Source organism: Mytilus trossulus, chromosome 8, assembly GCF_036588685.1.
Source record: "Mytilus trossulus isolate FHL-02 chromosome 8, PNRI_Mtr1.1.1.hap1, whole genome shotgun sequence".
Lineage (NCBI taxonomy): Eukaryota > Metazoa > Mollusca > Bivalvia > Mytilida > Mytilidae > Mytilus > Mytilus trossulus.
The window spans coordinates 66,849,973-66,866,451 of record NC_086380.1 but is presented as its reverse complement, the minus strand read 5'-3'; the positions used below and the strand labels follow the sequence as shown (position 1 = coordinate 66,866,451).

At 31.5% G+C, this 16,479-nt stretch overlaps 1 protein-coding gene across 1 annotated transcript; it reads left to right on the top strand.

Annotated features, from left to right (window-relative positions):
* Positions 1–527: 527 nt before the first annotated feature.
* Positions 528–11,584, top strand: LOC134681294 (uncharacterized). The gene is made up of 6 exons (XM_063540862.1): positions 528–626; positions 2,068–2,131; positions 7,481–7,512; positions 8,160–8,237; positions 8,899–9,007; positions 11,155–11,584. Exons 1-6 carry the CDS (start codon positions 597–599, stop codon positions 11,301–11,303), a joined length of 462 nt encoding a protein of 153 aa, XP_063396932.1. The 5' UTR covers positions 528–596; the 3' UTR covers positions 11,304–11,584.
* Positions 11,585–16,479: the final 4,895 nt, after the last annotated feature.

Here is a 16,479-nt window from a genome sequence, read left to right as displayed (position 1 = left end):
TCTTTTGTTTGTCATATATTGTATATATTTTCGTTTGCCATAGCATGTATATATGCTTCTTGCAAATAAAGTATTCATTCATTCAATTCAATACATGAATGAGGGTCATGAATTCTATCTGCTGTTCATACTAATACAATACAAAAATTATTCATTGTATATTTTATAAGATAATATAATACATTTAATATTATACTTTATTTGCAAAACAATGATCAATTTTGGTCATAGCAAATACATAGAGAAAACTAGTAATATATTAAAGAAATATAGTACACAAATGACATGTTAAAAACAGTTACAGTGGTCTCATTTGATGAGTTCTAATTTAATGACTCTTATATTATTATTTTTTTTTATCATCTATCGTAACAGGGTTATTTTAAAATCAAATTAAGAGCCATTTCGGTTTATAAATGTAACAAAAGTAGCGATGGTCTATAACGAAGACTTTGTGTGTTTATTATTACTTTCGGTTTATATACATATATTATTAATTCTAAAAATAACAACGGTGTTTTCCATATCTTTAATTTATTGAATATTATTTTTGGTCTGATGACTTTAATAGATCTCTGGAACTTTAATGATTACAAATGGCGACCGCGACAAAGCGATTGAACAAGGTAAGTCCTAAATTACACAGTAAACGTAACCCATATTTCATATCAGTATAATGTGTATCTACATACAAGGAAACAGACAAGACATAACACTACTAACAAAATAACCCGAACTTACAATATTATCCAATATCTTCTAAAATAAAGTCGAGAGTTATGAAATCATAATAATCTGGATATATATGATTCTTACTTGATGCAAATGCAAACCATCATTATATACACACAAAAATTGTCATAGTTTTAAGAAATTTCTTTATTCGTTTTTTATGCGGATTGGTTATTATTAGATATATTAGACTGAGCTATTAAAGTCAGGAAGAAAAAACTTCAAACAAATATACCATGTATACATCCAGTACAACGCATGCGTTATTGTTTACAGCAGATTTCAGTCAGTATGTAGCTAATGGTAATATCTTTGGTTAGCTTGCTTTTTAGCTGAACCGTGAAGTCATTGTTAGGTAAGGTATACTACCCTCCTTTTAATGTAGCTTAGCCCTACAGAGAGAAAGATTGGTTATATGTTGGGCTAGTCTACTATTAAGGAGGGTAGTTCATGACTTCACGGTTCAGCTAACAAGCAAGCGAACCAAAGATATAACCTTTAGCTACATACTGACTGAAATACGCTGTCAGCTTCCTGAATTCCTACGAGCTTTAATATTAAGGAGGAACTTCAGTTGATACCAACAGTGTAATTATTGCAGTCATATTATTATTTTCAAACATGTATTTTATGTAAGCTGATCGCATCTGTATCATGTGTATGCTTTAAAAAGTACATGATACCATTGATACGGACTCACATATAAACAACACATTACTGATTTTAAGAGTTATCTTCCGTAACCAAGATCTGTTGGACCCTTTTAATAATTAAATACAAATTAACAATGAACAGTAACTGACTGGTGTGATGTATCTTTGCAACGACTAAAAAATGAGAGAAGACTAAGTATGTCACTTTTGCTTAATTTTGAAAAGGCTTTGAAATAATGACAGCTAGAGACATGAGAGAAATGATAAACTATACAAAATCGCAATATATAAAAGAAGATGTGGTATGATTGCCAATGAGACAACTATCCACAAAAGACCAAAATGACACAAACATTAACATTTATAGGTCACCGTACGGCCTTCAAGAATGAGATAAACCCATACCGCATATTGTCAGCTATAAAAGGCCCCGATAAGACAATGTAAAACAATTCAAGCGAGAAAACTAACGGCCTCATTTATGTAAAAAAAATTAACGAAAAACAAATATGTAACACATGAACAAACGACAACCACTGAATTACAGGCTCCTGACTTGATATAAGTTATTTTTGTTTTAACTTACATTGCTGACTCATTGCTGCTATTCCAGGACAATGCCTCACATTCAATCATTGATAACTTGCTTTGTATTAACAGGAAGTGTAATTATACTTTTCAGGAACTTAGACATTTTTCTAGTATTCCTAGTTCATGTTGTTCCGCGGGTCCTATAAATGATGACAGTAAGCAATTTAAATAATTATAAGACTTAATTATATTTATATATATATAAGTGTGGACACAGATCAGTGTGGATAGTATGTTTGGATGTTTGACAGTGTTTTCTGACAAAAAGAGTTCTCTGGTTATTCCCCGTAGGGTTTTATGTTGATCTGTTGTGCCCAGTGACAGCCAACCTGTACCAAACACTGAAAATAGCAGTGTCTTTTATTTAATATTGAGTTATAACATCTAATAATGTTCAATATGTATATAGGAAGATGTTGTATGAGTGCCCATGAGACAACTGTCCATCCAAGTCACAATTTGTAAATGTAAACCATTATATGTCAATCACGACTGTCATGGAGGAGACACTACTTTAAATCAGTGCTGACCTTTCATAGATTTTATTAAGCTATATAGAAGTTATCAAAGGTACCAGGCTTATAATTTAGTACGCCATACGTGCGTTTCGTCTACATAAGACTCATCAGTGACGCTCAAATCAAAATATTTAGAAAACCAAACAAGTACAAAGTTGAAGAGCATTGAGGATCCAAGTTCCAAAAAGTTGTGCCAAATACGGCTAAGGTAATCTATGCCTGGGATAAGAAAATCCTTAGTTTTTCGAAAAATTCAAAGTTTTGTAAACAGGAAATTTATAAAAATGACCACATTATTGATATTCATGTGTCGGTGTTGACTATAGACATTGCTTTTAATAGCAAATCTACATATTGGACAACGTACTATTAGTGCTTCTTGTTTATAATATGTACATTCCTAAAAATAATTTTTTGAGCATGTGCAACGTTACATTGGAGGATTTCCTTTCAACATTTTAACTTTGAAATAACTTTTATGTGAATACATTAACATTTCTAAAAGTTATCTGTTATGGGAACACAGCTAGCTGAGTTTGCTCAAACGCTGGATAGATTTACGTAAAGAAGCAAAAGATTGGAAGGATAGCCAAATAATTCAAAATAAGTTCCAAAATTTGATTTTGTATGTATATGTTAGCGGCAATATGTGAAATTAGGCATTAAGCTTAAATCCTAGGCAATAAGCTAATGCCTAGGCATTAAGTTATTGCCTGAAATTTCCAAGCATTAAGCTTAGTTACTGAAATATGATGATGATGATGATTATTCATCCTATTGCCGAACATAATTTTAGGCAATAAGTGAACTCTGGAATTTATGCATACTTGGTGATTTATTCTCGATATAAAGTCGTTTCTTAATTATATTTCTAATATTACATATATAAATATACGTTCATTTGAAAGATCTTCAAATTGAGTAAGTTTATTTAGTTAATTTAGCTGTTAAAAAACAGAATTAACTCATACGTTTTTCATATTTTTGTTGTATTACAAAATATTAAAAAAGATTTAAAAAAGTGATTGTATCCAAATAAAAAAGGGGGAAATTCTATAAAATAATTAAAATTTTGATTTGAAAATTTTTACATTTACACTTCACTAATTGAGCTCACAAAATTTTCCATTTTTTTTTTTTTTTTTTGGATAAGATAAGATAAGATAATGATTATTTTATTAAAGTGTCACATATTGATCTTCCAAATAAATATACAAGTTAAATAATCAATTTCCTTTGTTAACAGTTCCACAACTTGTGAAAAAATTGATTTTAACACAAATTTCTTTCAAGTTTTTATATTTCTAAAGTATTATTTGATGCGTTTTAATATAAATAACATATTTCATAAGTGATTTTATTTCCGGAAGTCCTGAAGCTTGAAACTTCAGTGGCATGTTGATCGAAGCAGTCTTATGTTAGGGTGTGTCCTAAGACCAACTTAGGTCGATTTCAGTCCTAAGTGGGTTCATCAAACATGTCGCAACTCAGGTAAACCCTAGGAATTGTAATATACCAATTTAGGTGTCTTAAGATGGTCTCAGAATGGTCCTAACTTAGGATGGTTATTTTTATAAACAAATATGGCCTGTATTGGTTGCATTTAATATAGAGAGCTACAATTTGATGTTTAGAAAGAGGGGGGAAAGGGGGGCTAGGATGCAAAGCATTTGTTTTTAAATCTCTGTCTTCAATTTTTTACACTCTATTCTTTTATTCGGTGCTTTTTACATAAAAGTCATTCTGCCATTATTTTTAAATTTGCTCATCATGGCCTGCCCTTTTTACACTCCAAACTTCTTTTCAAATTTCAAACTACCCCCCCCCCCCCCCCCCTATAAAATTGAAATGATAGCTTCAATGCATATCAATCCCTATCCCTCATTTCAGCACCATTGGTTGCAACATTTGACATTTTTTCAAAGCAAAGAATGATTTTATTGACTATTGTATTTAATTTTAACTACTAGTATTTACAATTTACTTATAGAGTTTAAATGTACAATCATAATATCAAAATTCTTTATTACCTTTATTTATAACTAATAATCATTTTCAAACAATCAATTGTTTTTTTTTAAATTATAGTTATTGATTAAATTTGATACAAAATGTTTTCATTTGTAATTTTCTTTTACGCCAATACTTCGCACAGCAAATAGGACATTCTAGCTAAGATAATCCTATGATAGCTTCAATATGCATACTGAGACATTTCGTAAGTCGAAGGTAACTTTAACCCGATTTCTGTCCTAAGAATTTCTTGTTGGACCAATCTTAGGACAGTTTCGATAAAGAGGCCCTAGTTCTCATAATTACATGAATAAATGTTTTTTTATTTACTCGCATTTATATTTTAGGCATTAAGCATACCGGTAATGCCTTCACACATTTTTCAGGATTTAAGCTTAAAACCTAGGATTTAAGACTAATGCCTAGCATCATTTAGGCAATAGACTTACTGCCTAGAAGTTAAATTATTGCCTAGGATTTAAGCGTAATGCCTAATTTCACTTATTGCCGCTAACATAATTATATACTGGTAGATGCTCGCGAAATCGCAGTACAATTGGGCTAGTGTTGACACAAAGAGTGTGGACACATCAATGACAAATGTTTGTTTGTAATCGACCATCCAATCGTTTTTTGTACTTATAAATTATATTTTTATAAAATTTCATCTTCTAATCAAAAAAGTTGGATAGGAATTGGGGATCAAACATAAAAAGGGGGAGGGCGTGAATATGTCATTCTCTGTTTATTTCGGTAATCGACGATCCAGTGGGTTTTTTTTGGCTTATAAATTCGTTAAGTTTAAATAAATCCATCTTTTAGTCAAAACATTGGGAAGGGGTTTACAGTTTAAAAGGAAGGGGTCTGGACGTCGGGTGCCTGTGTTAAAACATAAAAAGGGGGAGGATCATTTCGACTGACACGTTCGACGCCTATTTCATTTGTTGACAGTTCTGTCCAGGATTGATGTCGTTTAACCTAGCAAAATGGTGCACTTACAATACAATTTAGGAAGTACAACTACATTTATACGTCATATATCAAAAATATTTCCGACTTTGTATAGTTTCAGATGATTTGGGGCTCAATGAAACCAGTCCTTACCTTTAAAGTAGTATAGATAAACATTGGATAGGCCTGAGTAGAAGGTTATTATCAGTATTAACAAAAGGACGCTAGACCTATGCTTATGGGAGTCAACTCCTGATCAATTTTTCGAATGATCAATGTTTCGAATATTCAGATACCATGGCTTTGTATAAACACAACATATGGTAGAATGAATAATTCATACAGAGACCATCAAAGTTCTGCTATTTCAGTATACAAATATCTTCAAACAATCAAAATTATTAAGATAAGATTAAGACATTCAACAACCACTGACAAGGTTACTGGCTTGTTTGTGATTAATAATAAATAAATTAAAAAAATCTGGAGTGGATATGAGTTGGTTTCCACAACTGACACAAAGGGTGATAAAATCTAAAAGAGAAATATTAAGTTATATATATATCTAATATAGATATTGTAGTCTATAGTTACTGCAAAGGACTTTAGAATATTTTACGATACAAAGGATGGTGTATCTATCCATGACACAAAATCAGTACATGAACAACAAAAACATATTTTAAAAGGTGGTACCCAACACTTTAGCTAAAATTAATTTGGATCGTTTAATTTTCTTCAAATTTTGACAAAGTATTTACTTTGACACTTTTAAAAAAATGTAAAAATTACAATAAATTTGAACCAACCGTTTTATCAGAAAAATTACACTGGTTATATAGCAGTTTGACAAACACTTATTTTGATCATTGAGAAGCTTAATATTCCCTTAACAACACAACGTAATTAAAACGTTTAGCTGATTTTACAGAGTTATCTCCCTGTAGTTTTAGGTACTACCTTTAAGCAAAGTCATAGTGAGGCCTTCAACACGGAACAAACTCTCACCTCTGCAATTTTTAAACGGTCCATATAAAGCAATGGTTTGAGCGAAATTCTTTGCAAAATAATTCGATGGCCCATAGCAACATTTTGAGCAAAATAATTTGAATAGACTTTGTAAGATGTAACACTGACCCACAAATCGGGTCCGGTCAAAAAGAAATAACTGGAAGGTAATACATATTTAAAACAAAAGTGCATTTGTTTGTTGGCTTTTGTTCTGATTAATCAGCGAATTCTATTTCTTGTATTTATTCTACAGTTATATCAGACACATTACACTTTCTTTATAGAATCTATTAAAAATGAGAATTATGTATAGCATTTTTATAATGCAGAGTATAGTGTAGTAAAAATGAATATATGTAAACAAAAGAAAAACATCTAATTTTATTAAAAAGAATGTTTCCATAGTACACGGATTCCCTACTCGCACTATTTTCTTCTGCGTTCAGTGGACCATGAAATCAGGGTCAAAACTCTAACTTTGCATTTAAATTAGTATGATCATATCATAGGGAACATATGTACTAAGTTTCAAGTTGATTGGACTTCCAACTTCACCAAAACTACCTTGACCAAAAACTTTAACCTGAAGCGGGACAGACGGACGGACGAACTGACGAACAGACGCACAGAACGAAAAACAGAATGCCCTTAGATGGGGAAAAAAAGTATATATGTAAAAAAAAAATAGTATTGATTCTGAAGCGCATGCATCAAGGAATGAATTTCTAAATCTAACATATTGGATCGTGTAAACATAAAGAATAACATACGAATTCATTTTGTATCTTGCTTTTAGTAGAGTAAAGTTGCATATTTCAGTTGAACCTATCAGAAATCTTTGTTCTTCAATGTATATTCACATAGAATATCATTCATACTGACACACAAGCTGATTTCAAAATAAATGGAAACATTTAGAGGTTAGAAAATAATGGTCGTATCTTGTAACACAAAAGATAAGAATATAAAATGTAACTAATGAAAAAAAAAACTGTTTCCTTTATTTTTCAGTGTTCAATTGGGAGGGCAGTATACAGGGACCAGTAAGTTTAGACTTTGTATAAAGAGGGTCCGGATGGGGTTTACAGAATTGAGAATAACTGACAAATACTACAGAATAACGGACCAAATAAATAAAGATTAGAACAGAGAGAATAATACGGTGTTAAAATATTCATATAAGAATAGAGAAAAATGGCTTAAAATATTAAAAAATACAGAATTGAAGGACCGCAATCCAGACCCTCTTTAGATACCAAAGTCGAGAATCAAAGCTCATTTTAAAGTCGAAAAAAACTTACAAAATCATACACAAAAAAAAAAATTTGCTATTTTTTAACATTTTAAGCATCAAGACAATATCCTCTATCAACGGTTACTGTTTAAACACACTTCATAATGAAACAGCAGTTTTTTCGTAATTACAGAAATGTTTCTGACGTCTGTTCTGATTTGTACTGTTTTGAGTTTATTCTTCTTCTTTATTGTCAAAAGTATTGAATAAACACAAAAGGTTCCTATCAATTTACTAGATGGAGTTGGACGAAGGAGAAAGACTAATTTTCCTAGGAGTAGGGCGAAGGAGAAGGACCAATTTTCAGGAGTAGGATCAATTTTCTCTATATTTGTTTCACTTACAGTGTCCAAATCTAAAAATTGTCAAATCCTATTGGATAATTTGTCATTTCAGGACGATACTCCTTATGCTGGAGGATTATTTTTCTTGCGGCTGACGATTCCCAGTGATTATCCTTTCTTTCCACCAAAGGTAAGTATGTGTATTCTATAATTCTTATCATGTAGAATATACTTTGTATAAAGTCAATATCATGGAAAGAAAGATCCGACGTCCATGCTTCGCTTATGGAGCTACCATTTGATTATTATGAGGGAGTAAGGGTGGAACTTTAAAAAAAGGCAGGACAGGAGTTTTCAGTTAAAAAAGGCAGGATGAGCAACTTGGCAAAAAAAGAAACAGGACGACAAATATGTAAAAAAAAGTCAAGATAAACAAAACAAATGCAGGACCGAATAGAGTGAAAAATAAAAGGGCAGCACAACTGAAAAAAATGCAAGACAAACTTTTTCTAGCCCCCCCCCCCCCCTTTCCCAATAAATATCAAATGGTAGCTGCCTTACATATAGTAGACTCAGATCAAAGTGAACGAGACAGTAAGTGAAAAAATAAAACAATTATATAATAAATTAAAATATATGATATGCTTAAACCTAAATTATCAATATATGATATGCTTAAACCTAAATGTTACAAAAAAAACTTATACGGTGAAATTTATAAATTATTACTTAGTTGCATTTTAAGTAATATTCCTATAGTCTAAAAGTAATATTTCTATAGTCTAAAGTTATATTTGTATAGTCTGAACAAATCTTTCCATACTTTAAAGTTACATTTCTAAAATTTGCAGGTAAAATTTACAACAAAAATTTACCATCCAAACATAAATGGAAGTTCAGGAGAAATAAGTTTAGGTGTACTGAAGGAAAAATGGGCACCATCTTTAGACATACGTAAAGGTAAGACATAGCTTTAAGTTTCAACATGTCAGGAAGAATGATGCTAAATTAAAACAAGAATGTGCTGTATTATTGCCATTGAGACAACTATATCCAAAAAGCTGTTTGTCTTTGTTAAATTTGTACTTTTCAAAAAATTGTGCAGAATTTACCTTTGTATCAGATAAAGAACTACTTGGCATGAGTACAGTTTTATCCTATCCAGTACTACAGACAAAATTTCACATAATATTTCATTGCATATAAGATAACCATCACTGGAAGTTAACCAATCAAATGTTTACCCCTTTTTTCCTGTGTACAAGCTTTAGTAACCATGTAACCTCAAGTTTCTAAAATATTCAATAGAAACACCAAATAAAAAAAAATAAAGGTTGCTTGGAAACACCCAAGATATGACTCAGAAATTTTTAACTACACTGAAATGTACGATTAAATTCCTACAACTGTCAAGTTCTGACAAGGGAATATTTTTTTTCAACCCTTTTTCGTATGTAATTAACCGGATGTGACAGATAAGTTTTGATGGTATTACACCTCAAAGATGTGAACTATTATATCACTTTTAACAGTACATAAGGTTTCCACTTACCTTGTTTTTATGTGTGGCTTTTTAACGAAGTAACTATGATACAATTACACAAGTGTCTGGCTTTTACTGGGAATACACATGTAATACAACTACACAAGTGCACAGTTTTTACTGGTAATACACTTGTAATACAACTACACAAACGTGTGGCTTTTACTTGGAATATATATGTAAAACAACTACACTAGCGTGGTTAACTAGAAATTCTTATGGAAGACCTATGGCTTTTACTGGGAATACATATGTAGTACAAATACACATGTGTGTGGCGTTTACCATGAATACATATGTAATACTACACATGCGCATGGTTTTTACATGGAAATATATATATAATACAGCTGAGACTACAACTACCGTGACAAGGTGGCTTTTACTAGGAATACATATGTAATACAACCACACATGAACATGGCTTTTACTAGGAATACATATGTAATACAACCACACATGAACATGGCTTTTACTAGGAATACATATGTAATACAACCACACATGAACATGGCTTTTACTAGGAATACATATGTAATACAACCACACATGAACATGGCTTTTACTGGGAATACATATGTAATACAACCACACATGAACATGGCTTTTACTAGGAATACATATGTAATACAACCACACATGAACATGGCTTTTACTAGGAATACATATGTAATACAACCACACATGAACATGGCTTTTACTAGGAATACATATGTAATACAACCACACATGAACATGGCTTTTACTAGGAATACATATGTAATACAACCACACATGAACATGGCTTTTACTAGGAATACATATGTAATACAACCACACATGAACATGGCTTTTACTAGGAATACATATGTAATACAACCACACATGAACATGGCTTTTACTAGGAATACATATGTAATACAACCACACATGAACATGGCTTTTACTAGGAATACATATGTAATACAACCACACATGAACATGGCTTTTACTAGGAATACATATGTAATACAACCACACATGAACATGGCTTTTACTAGGAATACATATGTAATACAACCACACATGAACATGGCTTTTACTGGGAATACATATGTAATACAACCACACATGAACATGGCTTTTACTAGGAATACATATGTAATACAACCACACATGAACATGGCTTTTACTGGGAATACATATGTAATACAACCACACATGAACATGGCTTTTACTGGGAATACATATGAAATACAACCACACATGAACATGGCTTTTACTGGGAATACATGTGAAATACAACAACACAAACAAATGCCTTTAATTCGGGAATGCATATATGGTATACAACTTCACTAATGCGTGGCTTTTACTACAGGGAATACATATGTAATACAGCTACACAAGCGTGTGACTTTTACTGGCAATACATATGTAATCAAACTACACAAACGCGTTGCTTTTGCTGGGAATAAATGTGTAATACAACTACAATAACGTGTGGTTTTTGCTGGGAATATATTTGTAATACAACTACACAAGCGCATAACTTTAACAGCAATGCATTTGCTTTACTTTTTATGATTTATTTTTTCTATTCCAGTGTTACTTAATATAATATTGTTATTAAGTTGTCCAGATCCTGATGATCCACTTGAAGCAGATGCTGCCACACTATATGAAACAGATAGAAAACAATACGATAAAACAGCGACGGAATGGACAAGCAAATACGCCATGAATCATGGTTAACTGGGGTGTTACATGTAACGATTTTATCTAGTTGTGTACTATGATACTTTGTCATATCTAACTTTTCATTCCAGCATGTTTTAAATTAAAACATGTTTTTTTCGCGTGACTGAAATTTATATTACTTTGCAATAATTTGATTTGTTTGTCAAAATAGTTATACTTATTTTGTAGATTGTAATGAAATAACTCTTGTCAGCACGATACTTGTAATATATCAACATTGGTTTTTGTTCTTGTTTGTGGTCTGTGGATGGACTTGAATAAATTATATATTTTCTTGCCTTTTTTAAATTTATATGTTGATCAGTATTTAGCTCTGTGTGACTCAAATACCCGTATGTTGCAAGGGAAAGAACTAGCCTAACAAGTACGTTATTTGGTATCATTTAGTAGTTGTCTAATTGGACATCAAACAACATCTTGTTGCACTCATCGATCCAATAGAACCTTGAATAAGTCTGTCTCATATCGTGATTTACATCTTTTGAAATTGACAATGACCGTCTGTTGAGAATAAAACTTTACGACAAAAGGGATCATAGTAGAAACATCCCTGTAGTGCCTGCATATGGAGTATGTTCTCCCAGTTAATACCATATTCCACAGTTTGCTCATAAGGAAGCTAATAAAACAAGTGATGAAATTGAAATCGTCCCTGTATTTTGGTGTCAAAGATCACGACACAAATGTTCCAATTGTCGTAAAAGCAATTCCGTCCTCTTTTCCTCCAACGTGAAATATCGAATGACACTTGTCAAGGGGTTTGTACTTCCATAAGTAATTCTACGGATGCCACATGTGGAGCAGTATATGCTGATATCCCGAGCACCTGTATTATCTCCCAGTTAAAAGTGAGGTTTGTGCTCTGTATGTTTTCTGTGTTGTGCTTTACATATAGAACTGTTATTTGTCTTTTAACCATTTTCTTGTTTTGCCGCCACTGTGTTTTCATTTTGTTTTTGATATAGAAGTTTTCCTTTGTATTTCTTTGCTATCTTTCGCTTAATATCCCCCATTTTTTAATCAAAATTGAAATATTTTGATAAGCATTTCTAACTTATAACAATATAATGTCTGTTCTTAAGAAAATACATTGTTAATCTTTTATCTACTTTATAATGATATGTTTTCATAATGGTTTCCACTGGTCAATGATTCATGATAAAGCTTTTTTCATGAGAGCACAGTAACACGTATCAGACAACAATGGATATATCACAAATGCGGGTAGGGGGCACCCTACAACCTTAAAAAGTCAACAAGTCTCTTAACACTATATCAAGCAAGCACTTAGTCTTTATGAATACATCATCGTGACATGTTTTGATAAAACAAAGCTCACACAGTCGAAGAGCCGCCATAAACTCACGATTTTCAAAATTGTACACTGGTTGGGTGTTCTAATTTGTGCTTCTAACTTTATGATATCATGTGAAGGTCTCGTCTCGAACTTCTTTTCTGTGTCATATTTGGTGCAATTCTCAGAATTTTTTTATTCTTGTATCTTTCGCGATATTGACACAGACAGAATACTTTTAACCAAAACCTATTATATCTTATCCCAGGCATAGATTACCTTAGCCGTATTTGGCACAACTTTTTGGAATTTTGAATCCTCAATGCTCTTCAACTTTGTAATTGTTTGGTTTATAACTATTTTGAGCGTCACTGATGAGTCTTATGTAGACAAAACGCGCGTCTGGCGTACTAAATTATAATCCTGGTACCTTTGATAACTATAAACGTGATTTTACAAGAAATCTAGGAAAGAATAGTTAATATTGTCTGTTAGATTTGAAATGATATTCCAAATTGTTGAGTTTCTTCCATTTATTATTACTGAATTTGTTTGTTTTATTTATAATACTTGTAGATACTGTTTTTGATGTTTGCGCATATGTAACGTTGCGTTCATTTAAATTGTAATTTTGCCCTTTTTTTTTAATTTGGTGACGTTTCGTCTGTCGTACGTAACTACGTCTAGAGTTCTTGTTCGTTGCAAGTTATTTATTATTCGGAGACACATCTGTATTTTGTATAGAGAGATTATTATCGGTAAGTTTTATGAATGTACATTTTAAAGAACAATATTTATTTACAGAAGAAATATTTAGAAATGTAAAAAAACTTTATTATTTATTTTAATTGAAGAGGGACGAAAGATACCAAAGGGACAGTCAAACTGATAAATCTTAAAACAAACTGACAACGCCATGGCTAAAAATGAAAAAAGACAAACAGAAAAACAATAGTACAAATGACACAACATAAAAAACTAAAGAATAAACAACACTAACCCCACCAAAAACTAGGGGTGATCTCAGGTGCTCCGGAAGGGTAAGCAGATCCTGCTCCACATGTGGCACACGTCGTGTTGCTTATGTGAACACGTTATCTAGAATCGTGAAAGAAAGTGATTTCTTTTGTGAGTAAAGTTTAATGTTTTAGTGTTTTGATTTATATTTTACTAACGATGTACATTAAAGTGTTTTCCTATTTTATTGCAGAGAATCGGTTATTACGATACTGCAAAACGTAATTTGATGAATGAAGTAAATTATGATTTAACCGCATACTCGGATTTTCTTTTCGGATTCACAGTACCAATTACAACAATTAAAAAATTCAACAGTAACAGACACACGTTGTAGGTTTTGATATGGATAAGACGATGCCTGTGCCAAGTAAGGAATATGACAGTTGTAATCCATTCGTTTGATGTGTTTGAGCTTTTGATTTTGCCATATGATTAGGGAATTTTTTTTTTTGAACTTTTCTCGGCGTCGGTGATTTTCCTTTTCACTCCAAACAAATAAACCAAATATTGTCAGACTGAGTATGCTTTAATAAACACTCGTTTTCATGTGCGTGTTGCATCTTGTTGCTCGCCGTAGTTGTCAATTGTAACTTCCAAATAATTCAATTTTTTTTTCTTTCTAACGTTTATAATCATTATGTTTATTGCATACCCTGTATCACTACTGGCGTATCGTATACGCTGTATAACATATGCTGTATCGCATGCTCTTTATCCCCGATGCAATATTGCATGCCCTGTTTTTCACATGCCGTATCGCTTGCCATGTATCACATATTCCGTATCGCATGCCATTTATCACAACCTTTTTACGGAATTTGATGAGACTGTCGTACAAAGTGAGAGGTTTAGCGTTATAAAACCAGGTTTAATCCACCATTTTCTACATTTTAAAATGCCTTAACCAATCAGGAATTACACTTGTTTTTTTTATGTCTTTTGTCATTTGATTTTCCCATGTGATTAAGGACTTGCCGATTTAAATTCCCTTTGAGTTTAGTATTTTTGTAATTTTATATTTTTATAAACATCTCGAGATTACTTTCGAAACTAATCAGTTGTTGTCCGTTGATATTGCTGCAAACAATGTTGTCGATGCTAATCTGTAGTTTTTGTTTATGAAATTATTTGTGCAAGCAGAAGGTTTGTTGGAAATGTTAATACAGCCCTAACCATGTGAATATGATAACACACTTACGGCTTACATGAATTTATTTCGATTATAATAAGTTTAAAACAGGGCAAATAAGGGATCAAAAATAACTGAAGCGATGATAAGTATGTAGTGTGTGCGAATGTTATATTTTACTTACTGTCAGTTCAAGCTCAAACAAATTAATAAAGTTATGGTGTTAATAAAATATTTCTCAAATAACCTATATAAAAAAAATGTGTTAAACCTTATAATTCGAAACACAAACATTCGTTATTGGTGGCTTCTATTTATCATCAAATTAAACTGGATGCATGTCCTCTATCAGTTTGGCTCTGATAGATGTAAGGACCGTTTTATAAACTCGTATGCTGCAAGGAAGAGTAGCAACATAACTTTTGAATCTATAGCGAAATAACATAACTAAAGAGTGAGCCTCTTGACTTTGAAATGTGCGAAAAAAGCATTGAAGTAGAAAAAAAACAAAATCTACTTAACTATCTGATTTTGCAGCAAACTTGTAACGGAACACATTCAGCATGAAAGTGTTCATAGTTATGACATCATGTTTTAACATGATCATTATGCGACAATAGTTATCAAAGATACCAGGATTATAAGACCTTTCATCTAGTCTTGCTGAATATCATTTTATTATAATTTCATATTTGTGTTCCATGCATGCTCTCATGCAAAAGTCTTGTGATTTTGTACATGTATAACGGTTCTGTAAATTTAATTTCAATGTCAATTACAAAGCCAACGATTTTGTGTTTACATGGGAGTTAAATCGCTAGTATCTACGTTTGTGTTAAGTAAAAATGTATTATGTTCTTACAAAGCGAAAGAAGCACGTCATATAAGAATATTATTTTAACATTAAGATGAACAATCCATGACAAATCTGTATTCAAAATTATATCCACTTTTTAAACGTGTCTCCTATTTCGGTATTTTTTTTTCGATTTAATTTTCTGAAGGAGACTTCAAATTGAAAGATAAATAAAGTCCAATGTTTAAATATTTGATAAAAAAGATTATCAATAAATAAATTCATTATAGATACCATGATTAAATCTTGTATTTACGCCAGACGCACGTTTCGTCTACAAAACAAAACTGTAAATGAAAGAGTTTGCTTTGGGTGCAATGATAAATTTTAAGTTGAAGATGAGAAACATGTTATTTTAGATTGTCCTTTATATGCAGATTTACGGGAAAGTTTATTTTATGAAGTTAAAAGAAGTAATGGTGATTTTAATATTCCATCTAATGATGAGAAGTTTATATACCTTTTTAAAAGTACTGAATGTTTTGATATGGTTGCCAAGACCTTCTTTAATATTTTTTAAAGTAGAAGAAATAGTGTTTTATATGCTTAATTGATAACTATGTTTTTACAGAGCTGAAATATTTTATAGACATAATAAATGTAGTTTCATAGTTTTACATAATGGAAATGTTTTATAGACATGATAAATATATAGTTAATAATTTATATTGATTTCTATAGTCTCTCGCGATTCTTTACAGAATGGCACTTGTATTTTAATTCATAAAATTACTGTTTTATTCAATGTATGTATTATGATGATTGTATTATATGTGTTGCAAGTGGTGAGACTCTAATAAAATATTGAATCTGAATCTGAATCTACAATAGACTCATCAGTGACGCACAAATCCAAAGTTAAAAGGCCAAA

What these genes read in the sequence shown, in the direction of transcription:
- LOC134681294 (XM_063540862.1), top strand. Translation starts at nt 597, where the DNA reads ATGGCGACCGCGACAAAGCGATTGAACAAG. An exon ending in AGGGCAGTATACAGGGACCA is followed by an intron (nt 7,513 to 8,159) that starts GTAAGTTTAGAC and finishes TTGTCATTTCAG; the next exon opens with GACGATACTCCTTATGCTGG. An exon ending in ATCCTTTCTTTCCACCAAAG is followed by an intron (nt 8,238 to 8,898) that starts GTAAGTATGTGT and finishes TAAAATTTGCAG; the next exon opens with GTAAAATTTACAACAAAAAT.